The sequence below is a fragment of the Chlorocebus sabaeus genome, chromosome 6 (genome assembly GCF_047675955.1).
Source record: "Chlorocebus sabaeus isolate Y175 chromosome 6, mChlSab1.0.hap1, whole genome shotgun sequence".
Classification (NCBI taxonomy): Eukaryota; Metazoa; Chordata; class Mammalia; order Primates; family Cercopithecidae; genus Chlorocebus; species Chlorocebus sabaeus.
In genome coordinates, this window is record NC_132909.1 from 13,740,486 (window position 1) to 13,759,005 (window position 18,520).

Below are 18,520 nucleotides of genomic sequence, written 5' to 3' on the forward strand. Positions count from 1 at the left end.
TTCTTTTTTCTTTTTTTTTTTTTTTGGGATGGAGTCTCACTGTGCCGCCCAGGCTGGAGTGCAGTGGCATAATCTCAGCCTACTACAAGACCTCTACCTCCTGGGTTCAAGGTATTCTCCTGCCTCAGCCTCCCGAGTAGCTGGGACTACAGGCACATGCCACCACGCCCAACTAATTTTTTTTTGTATTTTTAGTAGAGATGGGATTTCACCATGTTGGCCAGGATGGTCTTGATCTCTTGACCTCATGATCCACCCGCCTCAGCCTCTGAAGGTGCTGGTATTACAGGCATGAGCCACTGTGCCCTGCCTTGAATCACTTCTTATTTTCCTTTGTGCATGTTTCATTGGTATTTTCTTTATAGCTATCATAAGTATAGGCAACATCCTAAAGTTATAACAATGTTTTACATTGATACCAACTTCACTTCAATCACATATAAGAACCCTACTCCTTCACAGCTTCTTCCTTCCCGCACTGTTACTGATCTCATAGTACATCTTTACATATTGTGTACTTATTTACATAGATTGGTAGTCATTTTTATGCATTTGTCTTTTACACTGTATAGAAAATAAAAACTGGGATTACAAACTAAAATTCCTATCATAATGTTGTTTGTATTGCTTCATGTAATTGCCTTTAGTATAGATCTTTATATTTTCATATGATTTCAAGTTATTGTCTAAAATCCTTTCATTTCAACTTGAAGGATTGATTCCCTTTATCAGTTTTCCAGGCTGGAGTGCAGTGGTGCAATCTTGGCTCACTGCAACCTCCACTTCCCAGGTTCAAGCAATTCTCCTGCCTCAGCCTCCTGTGTAGCTGGGATTACAGGCGCCCACTAGCAAGCCCGGCTAATTTTTGTATTTTTAGTAAAGACAGGGTTTCACCATGTTGGCCATGCTGGTCTCAAACTCCTGGCCTCAAATGATCTGCCGGCCTCAGCCTCCCAAAGTGCTGAGATTACAGGAGTGACTGCACCCAGCCCCTTTATCAATTCTTGAATAACTTGTCTACTGGCAATTAATTCTCTCAGCTTATGTTTTTCTGAAAAGTTATTAATTGATCCCTCATTTTGGAAGTATAGTTTTGCTGAATATAGAATCCTCAATACACCAGGGTTTTTTTCCAGCACTTTAATACATCATCTGGCCTTGGAGACTTGCTGAGAAATCCACTGATGATTTTTTTTTTTTCCTTTTTCCTTTTTTGAGATAGAGTCTCCATCGCCCAGGCTAGAGTGCAGTGGCATGATCTCAGCTCACTGCAATCTCCGCCTCCCAGGTTCAAGCGATTCTCCTGCCTCAGCCTCCCGAGTAGCTGGCACTACAGGTGTGCACCACCACGCCTGGCTTATTTTTGTATTTTTAGTAGACACAGGGTTTCACCATGTTGGCTAGTCTGGTCTCAAACTCCTGACCTCATGTGATCTGCCTGCTTCGGCCTCCTAAAGTGCGATTATAGGCATGAGCCACTCTACCTGGCCAGAGCCACTGATATTATTGAGGATCTCTTGTACATGACAAGTCACTTTCATGCTGCTGCTTTCAAGGTGTTCCTTTGTCTTTTGATTATAATGTGTCTCAGTGTGGGTCTCTTTGGATTTATCCTACTTGAAAACAACAATTCAGTCGCTGCCAAAATGTGTGATTATTTCTCTTTTCGAGTACATAGTCACAGAAGTTCATGACCATAGGTCCTTATGGAGATCTCTGGGGAAAAAATCAGTGCTGTAAACTTTTGCAATCTGGCAGCGTCCATCCTTATCCAGAACTGCCCTCCCACCCCATCAAAGGAATTATGGATTTGTAAACTGGACATGTCTTGGAATTTATTTTTGGGCTGTGAGTCTGCATTAGAGGATTCAAGTTACACTTTGGTTCACTTGAAATAGAAACCTTCTACCCATATAGATTATGTAACAATTTAATAGATTTTTCATAAACTTACTTATTATTATTATTTATTTATTTATTTATTTTTTTGAGATGGAGACTCGCTCTATCACCCAGGCAGGAGTGCAGTGGCACGATTTTGGCTTATTGCAACCTCTGCCTCCTAGGCTCAAGTGATTCTCCTGCCTCAGCCTCCTGAGTAGCTAGGATTACAGGCACACACCACTACACCTGGCTAATTTTTTGTATTTTTAGTAGAGATGAGGTTTCACCGTGTTGACTAGGCTGGTCTAAAACTCCGCCTCAGCCTCCCTAAGTGCTGGAATTACAGGCGTGAGCCACCGTGCCCAGCCTCATCAATTTATTTTTTATATTATGGATAACAAGACCAACAAAGGAAGGTCAACTAACCTGACTTGAAGCCTCCCTCCTTCTTCAAACACAGAGGAAGGATGATAATCTGTAATAATCCCCACCAATTGTGAAAATACACCCAAGTCAGTTATACTAGGGAACTCACCAGTGTCCACAAAAGAAAAAGGAAATCAAATCTGTGGTGAAAAATGGCAAAGAACATTAGCCCCACATAAGCTCAGGGTACTAGATATAGAACTAGGTATTTAATATTCAGTGTGGTTGGGAGAAACAGAAATATTAACCAGAAACACAATGAGTCCCACATGTTAACACCATGTTGTAACCAAGTTGATGATGCAGGACACATCAGAGAGCAGATATAGACCCTACCAAACTTTCAATAATTATAATAGGCAAATATTTTCTATTTCACCTGCTGAGTATTCTGTTACAGTTACCTTGGAGATGAGCTATTCTGGTATCTGGTGACAGTTAAAAACCAAAACACACAAAACAAAAAGAAGACTGCAGCCAATAGTTTTCTAATACTATGTGCACAAAAAGTTAATATAACAGGCCTGAGACTGCAAATCCTAGACAGGACTGCTTACAAGACTGGCCTTTAGCTGGTGTTAGGATACATGGAGTTTGAGAAGGTTGCCACCATTCCATAACTGGTAGGCATGGTTCAAGTTATTCTGAACACTTGCTCCCCTTCTTGGAGTCTAGAATCTTGATATGTACCAGAGGGATGGTACCTACATGATTAGTCCCAATAAGAACCTTAGGTACGGGTTGATAATTAACTTCCATTGTAGACATTTCACAAGTACAATCACAATTCAATACTGGAGGAATTGCGACCTGTTACTCCATGCACAAAGGATCTTTACAAATTTATATCTGATTACCTCCAGATATTATCCAAGAACCTTTTCCCTTTACTGATTATTTGTATCCTGTCACCATAATATAGGCACGAGTACAACTATATTCTGAGTCCAACCTGGAGAGATTGTCTTAGGGACCTCCAACCCACTATGCAAATTGAGACAGCATGGATGTTCATAAAGTACCTAGCATCCTGAAAAGATACAGTCTAGAACATTAAGAATAAAAATCAAATCTATCTCTAGTAGACATTTTGCTGAAGAAAGCCTTTTAACCTAATGTACCCAAAATATCACCACGGTGTCTATGAATAGAATGACACTCAATCCTGCTCTGTGTCCTAACTGGTTCCAGACTGTTAGAGGCCCCACTGCTGTCATGCTATTGTTCCCAACCCATACACACCTTTTCTTAAAAGAATCTTTGTTGATTCTTTACATCCACATGTATACCCCTTTATTTCTATCTCCAGGATTTTTCCACTCCTTCACTTATGCTTAAAGCAAGCTCACATGCATTATGTACGAGGACAGCTGAAGACACTCACCAATTTTTCTCTATATTCAAACTAGAGAACATTTTGTTTGAAAACCAATTTCCACAATCCTATTCCTTAATTTTGAGTCATGTCATATTATTATATACTTGATACATACCCAAAGAAAAGGAAATCAGTATGTTAAAGTGTTATCTCCACCCCCTATGTTTATTGCAGCACCATTCACAATAGCCAAGAAATAGGCCAAGATATGTAATCAACCTAAGTGTCCACTGGATGAATGAATAAAGAAAATGTGACCGGTGGCTCAAGCCTGTAATCCCAGCACTTTGGGAGGCCGAGACGGGCGGATCACGAGGTCAGGAGATCGAGACCATCCTGGCTAACACGGTGAAACCCCGTCTCTACTAAAAAATATAAAAAACTAGCCGGGCGCGGTGGTGGGCGCCTGTAGTCCCAGCTACTCAAGAGGCTGAGGCAGGAGAATGGCATAAACCCAGGAGGCAGAACCTGCAGTGAGCTGAGATCCGGCCACTGCACTCCAGCCTGGGCGACAGAGCAAGACTCCATCTCAGAAAAAAAAAAAGAAAATGTGGCAAATATACACATTGGAGTACTATGTAGCCATGAAAAACAACAAAATTCTATTACTCACAGCAAAGTGAATGAGCCTTACAGGGCATTATACTAAGTGATATATACCAGGCACAGAATAATAAATACTACATGTTCTCACACATATGTGGAAGCTCAAAAAGTTAATTTCATAGAAGTAGAGAGTAGAATAGTAGTTCTTAGAGGTGAGGAGGCAGGGCGGTAGCCAAAGGTTGGTTAGTGAATATAGAAATACAGGCAGGTAGGAGGAATAAGTTCTAGTGTTTTACACCACTACAAGGTGACTGTAATTAACAATGTATTATTTTCAAATAGCTAGAAGAGTTAATTTTAAAGGTTCCCAACACAAAGAAATGATAAATGTTTGAGGTGATGGATACGTTAATTATACTGATTTGATCATTACACATCATATACTTGTACCAACTATCACATGTGCCCCATAAACGAGTACAATAATTATGTGTCATTTAAAAATAATGACAAAAGCATATCAAGATTCAAGCGCCTCTTGTAACGCTTCCCACAGTCCTCACATTTAGATGTTTTCTCTCCCCTGTGGTCTCTTTGTTGGTCTTTAAGACATGAACTGTGTACAATGCTTTTCCCACAGTCCTCACAATGAAGTACTTTTTCTCTACTGTGGAGTCTTTGATGGGTTAGATGAGTTGAGGCCCATCTGAAGCCCTTTCCACACTTCTCACATTTGTATGGCTTTTCCCCAGTGTGAACCCTCTGATGGGAATGAAGCTGTGATTTGTCAGTAAATCTCTTCCCACATTCTTCACATTTGAATGGCTTTTCATCACCATGGAGTCTCTTATGATTCAAAATACTTGATGCCCGGCTAAAGCTCTTCCCACATTCTTTACAATTATAAGGTCTCTCTCCGGTGTGGACCCTCTGGTGCATGTCAAGATTAAACTTACTGTTGAAGCCCTTCCCACACTCTTCACATTTATATGGCTTTACTCCAGTGTGGACTCTGCGATGAGAATAAAGTTGTGAATTCTGAGTAAATCTTTTCCCACACTCCTCACATTTGAATGGTTTTTCTCCACTGTGGACTCTACGATGGGTATACAGTTGTGAATTCTGAGTAAATCTTTTCCCACATTCTTCACATTTAAATGGTTTTTCTCCACTGTGGATTCTCTGATGATTCAAAAGACATGAGGCCCAGCCAAAACTCTTCCCACATTCTTTACAATTATAGGGTTTCTCTCCTCTGTGGACCCTCTGATGAAAGTCTAGATCCAACCTCCTTTTGTAGCCCTTCCCACACTCCTCACATCTATATGGCTTTTCTCCACTGTGGGCTCTCTGGTGAGAATAACGTTGTGAATTTGTGTAAAATCCCTTCCCACATTCTTCGCATTTGAATGGTGTCTCTCCACTGTGGACTCGCACATGTCTTGAAAGACCTGAGGCCCATCTGAAGCTCTTTCCACATTCTTTACAATTATATGGCTTCTCCCCTGTGTGGTCTATCTGATGCTTATAAAGATCTTGCCTATAAATGAAGCGTTTTCCACATTCCTCACATTTGTACCGTTTCTCTCCTGTGTGGACCATGCGATGACTATTAAGTGCTGATTTCAGACCAAAGCTCTTACCACATATATCACATCTGAATGGTTTCTCTAGCATGTGAACCGTGGAATGCCTATTAAGATTTGCTCTACTACGGAAGCTCTTACAACATGTATCACATGTGAATGGCTTCTCCCCAGTATGGATTCTTTGATGTTCCTGAAGCTGGGAATCATGAATGAAGGCCTTCCCACATTTTTCACAAACATGAGGTTTCACTCCTGTGTGTAATTTACGATGAACATAAAGTCCTGATCTACGACTAAAGCCTTTCCCACACTGCTCACATTTGAATGGTTTCTCTCCAGTGTGGATTCTCTGATGAATTTGCAGATGTGAGCTCTGATTGAATTCCTTACCACACACATCACAATTATAGAGTTTCTCCCCCATGTGAACTCTCTGATGAATACGAAGAGCTGAGCTATAACAGAAACTCTTTCCACATTCATCACATGTATGAGACTTATCTCTTGACTGTAATTGTTGATGAAGATCAAGGATGGAGACATCACTAAAGAATTTTTTACACTTCCTACCCTCAGAAGGTTTCTGTCTTATGTGAATTATAGATAGTCCTGCATCAACCTGGCAGGGCATATCATCTTGTTTGGAGAACTGAAAGCTGTTTACCATGGAGTCTTGAAACCTGGTTAAGTCACTTGAAATTTGTTCACAGTTTTGATGACTGAACAACCCTTCATGTGTTCCTACTTCTGGAACAGTCTCCATCTCAGTTTGGATCCTGTCTCCTATAATGACACAGAATTAAGAGATGTGGGCAAGTAAAGCCTTTATTCAATGTTATCAAGATTTCATACTTAGGACATAGCCTGAAATTGTATTAAATACAGGGAATGTTCAGATTGTGTTTTCCTTTTTTTAAGAGAGTGTCTCCCTCTGTCACCCAGGCTGAAGTGCAGGGACACGATCATGGCTCACTGCAGCCTTGACCTCCTGGGCTCAAGTGATCCTCCCACGTCCGCCTCCTGAGTAGCTAGGACTACAGGTACATACCACCATGACTAGCTAATTTTTACATTTTTTTGAAGAGACGAGGTCTTGCTACATTGCCAAGGCTGGTCTTGAACTCCTGGCCACAAGTGATACTCCCATCTTGGCCTCCCAAAGTGCTAGGATTACAGGCTTGAGCCACTGTGCCCAGCCAATGTGTTTTTCAAGTACACTATGAACTCTCGTTTGCATGAGACCAATTCAGAACCACACCAAGTGTCAGATGTGAAATACTTGGTAGAAATAAAACCTTACATGGTAAATAATGTAACTAATAAATTATGTAAACAGTGAAGTATGAATCAAATGTGAACTTTAAGGAGAAGCCACAACATCATCAAAACTTTGTATATTTTAGTTTGTATTGCATATCCTTATGAAGTAAAGAAATTATCCTAAGTCACAAAGAGGCCTGAGTGATGTCCTCAGCATCTGACAGGCAATCTCTCGGTCTTAAAATGTCATGCCTGAGAAGAGTGTCTCTGTTTGCCTGGAGGCAAACAAATATGAGGTTTCACTCCTGTGTGTAATTTACGATGAACATAAAGTCCTGATCTACGACTAAAGCCTTTCCCACACTGCTCACATTTGAATGGTTTCTCTCCAGTGTGGATTCTCTGATGAATTTGCAGGTGTGAGCTCTGCAAAATTAAAGCATCATATATGAAGGGAAGTGCTATCTCCTGGCAGGAGACCAACCAGCACAAAAATAAAGCATGAAACCACCAAAGCCAAGAAGCCTCACAGAGTCCATTGCACACCCCAGCCACCTCCACCGGAACAGGCACTGATATCTATAGTTGAGAGACCCACAGACAGTTCATATCACAGGACTCTGTGCAGACAGCCCCCAGTACTAGCCCAGAGCTGGGTAGACTTGCTGAGTAGCTAGACCCAGAATAGAGACAACAATCACTACAGTTTGGCTCACAGGAAGCCACATCCATAGGAAAAGGGGGAGAGTACTACATCAAGGGAACACCCTGTGGGACAAAAGAATCTGAACAACAGTCTTCAGCCCTAGACCTTCCCTCTGACAGAGCCTACCCAAATGAGAAAACCAACTCTGGTAATATGACAAAACAAGGCACTTTAACATCCACCAAAAAATCACACTAGTTCACCAGCAATGGATCCAAAAAAAGAAGAAATCCCTCATTTACCTGAAAAGGAATTCAGGAGGTTAGTTATTAAGCTAATCAGGGAGGCACCAGAGAAAGGCAAAGCCCAGGGCAAGGAAATCCAAAAAGCGATACAATAAGTGAAGGGAGAAATATTCAAGGAAATAGATAGCTTAAAAAAAACCAACACAAAATTCAGGAAATACTGGACACACTTATAGAAATGCAAAATGGTCTGGAAAGTCTCAGCTATAGAATTGAATAAGTAGAAGAAAGAAATTCAGAGCTTCAAGACAAGTTCTTTGAATTAACCCAATCCAACAAAGACAAAGAAAAAAGAATAAGAAAATATGAACAAAGCCTCAAAGAAGTATGGGATTATGTTAAATTACTAAACCTAAGAATAATCAGTGTTCCTGAGGAAGAAGAGAATTCTAAAAGCTTGGAAAACATATTTGGGGAAATAATAGAGAAAAACTTCCCCAGCCGTGCTAGATGCCTAGACATCCAAATACAAGAAGCACAAACAGTGCTTGGGAATTTCATTGCAAAAAGATCATTGCCTAGGCACATTGTCATCAGGTTATCCAAAGTTAAGACGAAGGAAAAAATCTTAAGAGCTGTGAGACAGAAGCACCAGGTAACCTATAAAGGAAAACCTATCAGATTAACAGCAGATTCCTCAATAGAAACCCTACAAGCTAGAAGGGATTGGGGCCCTATCTTCAGCCTCCTCCAACAAAACAATTATCAGCCAAGAATTTTGTATCCACCAAAACTAAGCATCATATATGAAGGGAAGATACAGTCTTTTTCAGACAAATGCTGAGAGAATTTGCCACTACCAAGCCACCACTACAAGAACTGCTAAAAGGAGCTCTAAATCTTGAAACAAATCCTGGAAACACATCAAAATGGAACCTCTTTAAAGCATAAATCATACAGGACCTATAAAACAAAAACATATTAGAAAGCAAAAACAAAAAAATTTAAAAACCAAAGTACACAGGCAACAAATAGCAAGATGAATGCAACGGCACCTCATATCTCAATACTAACATTGAATGTAAATGGCCTAAATGCTCCACTTAAAAGATACAGAACTGCAGAATGGATATGAGCTCACCAGCCAACCATCTGCTACCTTCAGGTGACTTACCTAACACATAAGGAGTCATATAAACTTAAAGTAAAAGGGTGGAAAAGGCATTTCATGCAAATGGACACCAAAAAATGAGCAGGGGTAACTATTCTTGTATCAGACAAAACAAACTTTAAAGCAACAGCAGTTAAAAGAGACAAAGACGGGCATTATATAATGGCAAAAGGCCGGCCGGGCACACACACCTGTCATCCCACCACTTTCGGAGGCTGAGGCGGGCAGATCACGAGGTCAGGAGATCGAGACCATCCTGGCTAACACGGTGAAACCCTGTCTCTACTAAAAAAATACAAAAAAATTAGCCAGGCACGGTGGTGGGCGCCTGTAGTCCCAGCTACTCAGGAGGCTGAGGCAGGAGAATGGCGTGAAACCAGGAGGTGGAGCTTGTAGTGAGCTGAGATCTCGCCACCACACTCCAGCGTGGGCAACAGAGTGAGACTCCATCTCAAAAAAAAAAGAAAAGAGAATTCAGCAAAGTTTCCGGATATAAGATTAATGTACACAAATCAGTAGCTCTTCTATACACCGCCAGCAACCAAGCAGAGAATCAAATCAAGAACTCAACCCCTATTATAATAGCTACCAAAAAAAATAAAATACTCAGGAATATACATAACCAAGGAGTTAAAAGACCTCTACAAGGAAAACAACAGAACACTGCTGAAAGAAATCACTGATGACACAAACAAATGGAAACACATCTCATGCTCATGGATGGGTAGAATCAATATTGTGAAAATGACCATACTGCTAAAAGCAATCTACAAATTAAATGCAATCCCTATCAAAATATCACCATCATTCTTCATAGAATTAGAAAAAACAATTCTAAAATTCATATGGAATCAAAAAAAGAGCTCACAGAGCCAAAGCAAGACTAAAGCAAAAAGAACATATCTGGAGGCATCACATTAACTGATTTCAAACTATACTATAAGACCATAGTCACCAAAATAGTGTGGTACTGGCATAAAAATAGGCACATAGACCAAAGGAACAGAATAGAGAACCCAGAAATAAACCCAAATCCTTACAGCCAACTGATCTTCGACAAAGCAAACAAAAACATAAAGTGGGGAAAGGACACCCTTTTCAACAAATGGTGCTGGGATAATTGGCTAGCCACATGTAGGAGAATGAAACTGGATCTTCATCTCTCACCTTATACAAAAATCAATTCAAGATAGATTAAGGACTCAAATCTAATACCTGAAACTATAAAAATTGTAGAAGATAACATTGGAAAAATCCTTCTAGACATTGGCTTAGGCAAGGATTTCATGATCAAGGACCCAAAAGCAAATGCAATAAAAACAAAGATAAATAATTGGGACCTAATTAAACTAAAGAGCTTTTGCACAGCAAAAGGAACAGTCACCAGAATAGACAGACAACCCACAAAGTGGGAGAATATCTCTACAATCTGTACATCTGACAAAGAACTAATATCCAGAGTCTACAACAAACTCAAACAAATCAGTAAGAAAAAACCAAACAACCCCATTAAAAAGTGGGCTAAGAACATGAATAGACAATTCTCAAAAGAATATAGATATATGGCCAACAAACATATTTTAAAAAAACTCAAAATCACTAATGATCAGAGAAATGCAAATCAAAACCACAGTGTGATACCACCTTACTCCTGCAAGAATGGCCATAATGAAAAATCAAAAAACAGTAGATGTTGGCGTGGATGTGGTGATAGGGAACACTTCTACAGAGCTGGTGGGAATGTAAACTAGTACAGGCACTATGGAAAACAATGTGGAAATTCCTTAAAGAACTAAAAGTAGAACTACCATTTGATCCAGCAATACCACTACTGGGTATCTATCCAGAGGAAAAGAAGTCATTACGCGAAAAAGATACTTGCACACGCATGTTTATAGCAGCACAATTCACAATTGCAAAATCATGGAACCAACACAAATGCCCATCAATCAACGAGTGAATAAAGAAACTGTGGTATTATATATGATGGAACGCTACTCATTCATAAAAAGGAATGAATTAATAGCATTTGCAGCAACCTGGATGAGACTGGAAACTATGATTCTAAGTGAAGTAACTCAGGAATGGAAAAGCAAACATCATATGTTCTCACTGATATGTGGGAGCTAACCTATAAGGATGCAAAGGCATAAGAATGAGACAATGGCCTGTAATCCCAGCACTTTGGGAGGCTGAGGCAGGTGGATCACAAGGTCAGGAGATCAAGACCATCCTGGCTAATATGGTGAAACCCCGTCTCTACTAAAAATATTTTAAAAAGTAGCAGGGCATGGTGGCAGGCGCCTGTAGTCCCAGCTACTCGGGAGGCTGAGGCAGGAAAATGGCATGAACCCGGGAGGTGGAGCTTACAGTGAGCAGAGATCGCGCCACTGCACTCTAGCCTGGGCGACAGAGCGAGACTCCATCTCAAAAATAAAAAATAAAAGAAAAAAATGAGACAATGGACTTCGGGGACTTGCAGGAAAGAATGGGAGGAGGGCAAGAGATAAAAGACTACAAATATGGTGTAGTATATACTGCTCAGGTGATGAGTGCACCAAATTCTCACAAATCACTAAAGAACTTATGTAACCAAATACCACCCATACTCCAATAACTTACAGAAAAAATTTTTAAAAATTAAAATTAAAAAAAAGCTCCAAGACAAGTCAGAGAGAAGGCATATTACTCAGTGTGGTCATAAAAAAACCCTTAGAAGTTTCCATGGGATGTGGGTAAACTGCATGTACCTAAAAATAGTATCCCAACAAGTAATCCTAAGAAAGTTCTAATTAGATAGGCAGCCATCAAAAGATAGAAACATGTTCTGTAATAGCTCTCATTCACTCTAGTTTGTGTATTACTTATTAACTATCTATCTCCATGATTCCTGGAGACACTGAAGTTCCCCTCATCCATTAATTTATTTATCAGGATAACAAATAATTAGATACCTGCCATGTACCAGAACAATACCTTCTAGCCTGTGAATAGATAGCCATGAGCAATGAGCAAAACAGCTAAAATTCCTCCTCTTGGATATCACATTCCTGGGGGTAAAGGTGACAGGTAAACAGAAATACATAAAACACAGTGCAAGACAGCACAAGAAGAAAAAAATAGAACTGTGTTTTGTTTGTTTTTTTGAGACAGAGTCTCACTTTGTCACCAAGGCTGGAGTGCAGTGGAGCCATCTCGGCTCGCTGCAACCTCCGCCTCCTGGGTTCGAGTGATTCTCCTGCCTCAGCCTCCCGAGTAGCTGAGACTACAGGCACACGCTACCACGCCTGGCTAATTCTGTATTTTTAGTAGAGATGGGATTTCACCATGTTGGCCAGGCTGGTCTCGAATTCCTGACCTCAGTGATCCACTTGCCTTGATCTCTGAAAGTAGTGGGATTATGGGCGTGAGCTACAGCGCCTGGCCTAGAACAGTATTTTAAATACAGTAGCTGGAAGTGGCCTCTCTAAAACTGAACAGAGACTTGAATATACTTAAAGGAGAAGCCAGAAAGTTTCGAGGTGAAAGAGTATTCTGATCAGAGAGAAGAGCAAGTAAGGGCTCTCGAGGCAGAAGCTTCAGTAGTAGACAGAACAATGATTCATAAAAGATGTCCACATCCAGTACCCAAGACCTACAAACATGTTATATTACACAGCAAGGGGGACTGGGATTGCAGATGCAATTAAGGTCACTAATCAGCTAACTAGAAAGTGAGGTCATTGTGGATCATCCAGGGGTAACCAACACAATCATAAGGAACCTGAACGGCAGGAGACGGAGGCATAAGAAGAGTGGCAGAGTGAGCATGACTATGGAAGAAGGATCAGAAATGCAAAGTAGCTGCCTTTGAAGATGGAGGAAGGGAAACAAGAGCCAAGGAGTGCCTAGAGACTGGTAAACCAAAATAAAGGCTTCTCCCCAAGAGCATCCAGGAAGAAACAAACACCTACAGACACCTTGATAATTATCCAGTGAGATGTGTCAGACTTCAGGCCTAAAGAACAGAAAGATAATAAATTTTTGTTGCTTAGTCGAGTAAATGTGTGGTCATTGGTTACTACAACAGGCAATACAGTGTCTTTGGCAGGTTGGAGAAACAGTATGAAGGACAGTGTGGCTGGAAAGACAAGGCAAAAGGGAGAGGACAGGAGATGTAGTCAGAGAGGTGGTGGGGGATGAACAGCATATCACATGGTCTCTAAAAGGCACTTAAAACATTTGTAACTTAAGTAAACATAAGCAGCCAGAAAGGCTTTTGAACCAAGGAATGGAAATCTGACTTACATTTCCTAAGGAACACATTGGCTGCCATGTGGAAAACAGATGTCAGGGTGGGAAAAGTGGGAGCAGGGCAACCAGCCGAAAGTTGGCTATAATAATTCAGGAAAGAAGTTTGGCTATTTAGACTAGGGCAACAGAGCTGGGCAACAGACAGAAGTAAAACAGACGGGAGAGTCATGCACAAGGACACACAGTTGCTTGCTTCTTACCTAAATTCCCTTCTCTTTGGGTTACTGTCTCCATCATCCAAAACTTTTCTTCCTTTAGGAAGTGGAAAGTATCTCTGTGGAGTGGTTGATGTCCTGTGAACATGAAAAGTCATGTGCTTAATGCTAATACATCCTAGAAAAAAATCGAATAAGTAAAATTTACTAGAAACTTAGGTTCCCAATGCATACTCAAACTTGAACACTCCAAGATACAAAGCCACTCCTGGTCCTGACGTTCCCTTACAAAGAGCGCCTGTCCTCACCTACTGAGAGCAAGTTCCTGAAGTTCTCCAGCATCACTTCTCGGTACAGTTTCCTCTGGGCAAGGTCCAGCAGCCTCAGCTCTTCCTCACTGAAGACCACAGCCACATCCTTGAAGGTCACTGCCTCCTACAGCATCAAACATATGCAACCTCAGTCTCATGACCAATGACTACTGAGAGAGGGGTGGCACAGAGCAAACAGAGGGGAGGGAAGACAAGCTGTTTTGGATCTTGAGAGACATAGGTCAACACATAGATTTCCTTTTTTTATTATTTATTTTATTTATTTATTTATTTATTTATTTATTTATTTATTTATTTTTGAGACAGTCTTGCTCTGTTGCCCAGGATGGAGTGCAGTGGCGTGATCTTGGCTCACTGCAACCTCTGCCTCTCGGGTTCAAGTGATCCTCCTACCTCAGCCTCCTAAGTAGCTGGGATTACAGGTGCCCATCACCATGCCTGGCTAATTTTTGTATTTTTAGTAGAGATGGGGTTTCACCACATTGGCCAGGCTGGTCTCAAACTCCTGACCTCAGGTGATCCGCCTGCCTTGGCCTCCCAAAGTGCTGGGATTACAGACATGAGCCACTGCGCCCAGCCAACTCATAGATTTTCTACTCATTATGTCTGTATCCTGACAATGATGGATTTTCCTGAGCTCCACCAGAAGTTCAATGACGGAAAAGACCTCCTGTAAGTTTACTTTGTGCACTTACTGAGTCTCCTTGTAAGTAACCCTGTAGGACTCAATGCAACATCCTGGGCTGCACGTATATAGGTTTCAATGAATCCTGCCAACTGCCCCAGTAACATTTAGCAGTTCAGTCCCAGTCTTGTCTGATAATTCCCATTGTTCTCATACTTGAACCCTGAATGTTATCATTTTTCTTTAATATCTGCCACCAAACTAACAAGCTTGTGGTAACCTGTGTGGGACAGCTATGCAGTACATCCTCTGTACTCTCAAGGCATAAACTACATACATTAATTGCAGCATTGATCTACGATCTGCAGACAGTGTGCCTAGGAGCACATCCCAAGGCTCTGTGCCTTCCTGGTCACATGACCTTGGACAAGTTCACCTATTTATTCCCTCTCTAATAATTTTCATATTATAGTTTTTTCAGTGATTAAACAAGGAAATACATGGAGCATTGGGAAAGTTGATCAGTACAAACTAAATACCTATTAAACACTAGCTTTTTAAAATTATTTTTTATTATTACTGTCATTGTTGCCATCCATTTCATCTCATTTCACGTCTGCACAGTATTCCAAAGAATTGATAATCTATTTTTATCTACTCTAAATAATCTTTAATTTTATATATGCTCATTAATACCAATCCTGTAAAAAAAAATTGGGGTAGATTTTACTCCTGTTTATTTAAAATAATTTTAAATGAAAATTAAAATGTCAATAAATAGGCATATTTAAAATTGTGATCATATAATATCAGGTCTCAATTTTTTTACCAAACTCTGATCTTTCAAGAGGATACATGTACACTGATTTGTCTTACCATAATCAAGAGCAGGTTATCAATTTTCCCATGATTTTTATAATCATATTAGGAAGAATTTAACAGTTTCACTTATTTGATTATAAATAATACCATCGCCTTTTCAAATATTTATTGGCCATCTCAGTTTCTCCTTTTAAACTTACCTGTTAATGCCCTTTATTCATATTCCTTTGGATTTTCTTTTTCTATTCTGTACATAAGATTCTTATGTTGGATTTTATCTTTTATAGATATACAAGTAGTGAATATTTTCGCTCTAGGCTGTTATATTTTCTGATAACATTGTGTGCGGTATCCTTTACCATATTGAAAGTAAAGATTTTCTATCATGACTATGGTTATCACTGTCCTTGAGTGCCTAGAGCATTGGGTCCATCTGAGTAGGTGTCAAGTCAGGAAGAAAGAAGGTCACCCCGAAATGGTGCCTGGGAGGAGCAGTGCCACATGTGGATGCTGGCTCTCGGGTTGGCACAACACAACAAGCTATAATTGCTTAACTGCAGCTTCACACAAGGATTATTGGAGGTGTTCACACAGGAGGAGCTAGATTCTGTTTCTCCCATGCTATATCTCTGTTGTACTCCCTAAGTCTTCCCAAGACTGAGAAGAACATCTGAGAATACGAGTAGTCAGATGAAATACGGTCAGGCACGGTGGCTCACACCTGCAATCCCAGCACTTTGGGAGGCTGAGATGGGTGCATCACCTGAGGTCAGGAGTTTGAGACCAGCCTGGCCAAGATGGTGAAACACCGTCTCTGCGAAAAATACAAAAATTAGCCAGGTGTGGTGGTGTGTGCCTGTACTCCCAGCTACTGGGGAGGCTGAAGCAGGAGAATTACTTGAACTCAGGAGGTAGAGATTGCAATGAGCCAAAATCAGGCCACTGCACTCCATCTTTGGTGACAGAACAAGACTCCATCTCAAAAATAAAAAAGAAATTTTAACAGCAAGAGAGGCAAGCTGTATTCACCTTCAACATGTTCATTTTTCCTCCTATTTCAGGGAATATTCAGAGTCCTGAGTGATGCAGTCCGAGGGAAAGCAGAATCCTGCCTGGAAAGTACTAGGGAAAGCAGAAAAAGAGACATGAAAGTGTGGCCAGGGATGCCGTCCACCAACACGAATGTGTATTGTAAATGAACACATGAATGTTCACAACAGCATCATTCATAGTAACCCAAAACTGCACACCAACAAATGCCCTCCTATGAGTACAGGGATAGACAAATTGTGGCCTATTCTTACAATGGAATCTTATTTGGAAATTAAAAGGAATGAAGTACTGTTCATGCTACACCACACACGAACTTTGTGAACTATGCTAAGTGAAAGAAGCCAGTCACATAGGAAGGCCCACATATTGCATGATCCTATTTCTATGAAGTTCCAGAGTAGGCAAGTGTATATAATGAGAAAGTAGGTAGGTGATCTCTGCATATTTGAGGTGAGAAAGAGGATTTAACTATAAGTGGGCATAAGGAGTCTTAATGGGGGATGAAAATGATTTAAACTGAATTATGGTGATGTTTATTCCACTCCACAAAGTTCCTAAAAATCATTAAAGTGCCAAGTGTGGTGGCTCACACCTGTAATCCCAGCACTTTGGGAGGCCAAGGCGGGCAGATCACGAGGTCAGGAGGTCAAGACCGTCCTGGCTAACACAGTGAAACCCTGTCTCTACTAAAAATACAAAAAATTAGCCAGGTGTGGTGGCGGGTGCCTGTAGTCCCAGCTACTTCGGAGGCTGAGGCAGAAGAATGGCGTGAACCCGGGAGGCGGAGCTTGCAGTGAGCCAAGATCGCGCCACTGCACTCCAGCCTGGGCAACAGAGCGAGACTCTGTCTCAAAAAAAAAAAAAAAAAAAAATCATTAAAGTGTACACATGAAATAGGTAGATTCTATGATATATAGAATACACCTCAATAAAATTGGACAAAGTATTGGTAATTGTTAATCCACATGTCATTTAACTTAATAAGACTGGATTCTGCATCCACACTGATAGAATATTTATGGTTGAACGAATGAATAAGCAAATGAAGGAGGAGGGGAAGCTCACCTTTACAGTAGAATGTGCACTAATAAATGTATTTCTCCTTAAAAATTTTTATTTAACTAAAAAATTAGGGAGAGTATATTGAGAGCAACTTGAATTTGTGTTCCCAGGATTAAAAAAAAAAAAATTCAAAACAATAACTTTACAATGCAGAAATCTGACAAACATGACTTTGGCCAAGTGAAAAAAGTTGAGATCACCAATGAAGTGACAAACTGACATATGCCCCTGTTATGTTGCAATAAGAAATTTACCACTTCGGGCTGGACACGGTGGCTCATGCCTGTAATTCCAGCACTTTGGGAGGCAGAGGCGGTTGAATTACCTGAGGTCAGGAGTCTGAGACCAGTCTGGCCAACATGGTGAAATCCCGTCTCTACTAAAAATACTAAAATTAGCCGGGTGTGGTGGCAGGCACCTGTAATCCCAGCTACTTCGAAGGCTGAGGCAGGAGAATAGCTTGAACCCGGGAGGTGGAGGTTGCAGTTAGCTGAGATCGTGCCATGCACTCCAGCCTGGGCGACAAGAGCGAAACTCCGTCTCAAGGAAAAAAAGAGAGAGAGAGATTTACCACATCTGTGGTATTCCCGCAAAAAAAAAAGATGCATATATTGAAGTTAAACATGAAATACATCAGAAAACTCAAAATGAACATCTTTGACCAAAATAACTTCATCTATACTCTTCAAAAATAACAAGGATAAAATATCAAGAAAAAAAGATGAAAGCTATGCTATTTTTCGAGATTAAAGACTAGAAAAACCTGACAACTGAAAGCAACACCCATGCCCTAAGACACATCCTATACACACTCGTTTGGGGTGAGCATCTCTGTCAAAGAAAAAAGCCAAGGATCACTCACGTAGAGCTTTGCCCTCAGAAGCCAAAAAGTCCTTCCCTGCAGCTCTTTTGGAAAGGTCGGGCTGGGTAAGGAGAAGGCTGTGAAACACCCTGACCGTGGTCGCCGTGCGCCATAAAAGTTAAATGCGCCTCTTCCTTCATGGAAGTGGACGCAACCCTCGCTTTCCTAAAA

The 18,520-nt window shown here is 40.7% G+C and overlaps 1 protein-coding gene across 2 annotated transcripts in view; it reads right to left on the reverse strand.

The window, feature by feature from the left end:
• ZNF225 (zinc finger protein 225) overlaps positions 1–18,520 on the reverse strand; it is a 19,182-nt gene continuing 662 nt past the window's right edge. Inside the window, exons 2-5 of one of the 2 annotated variants that reach the window (XM_007997079.3) lie at positions 16,402–16,494; positions 13,902–14,028; positions 13,639–13,731; positions 1–6,606 (exon numbers count right to left, since the gene is read on the reverse strand). In XM_007997079.3, coding sequence (XP_007995270.2) covers positions 4,721–6,606; positions 13,639–13,731; positions 13,902–14,028; positions 16,402–16,416 — 2,121 coding nt within the window. In that variant the 5' untranslated portion in view covers positions 16,417–16,494 and the 3' untranslated portion in view covers positions 1–4,720. The remainder of the gene's footprint in view (positions 6,607–13,638; positions 13,732–13,901; positions 14,029–16,401; positions 16,495–18,520) is intronic. The other variant, XM_037991766.2, reaches the window with a different exon arrangement.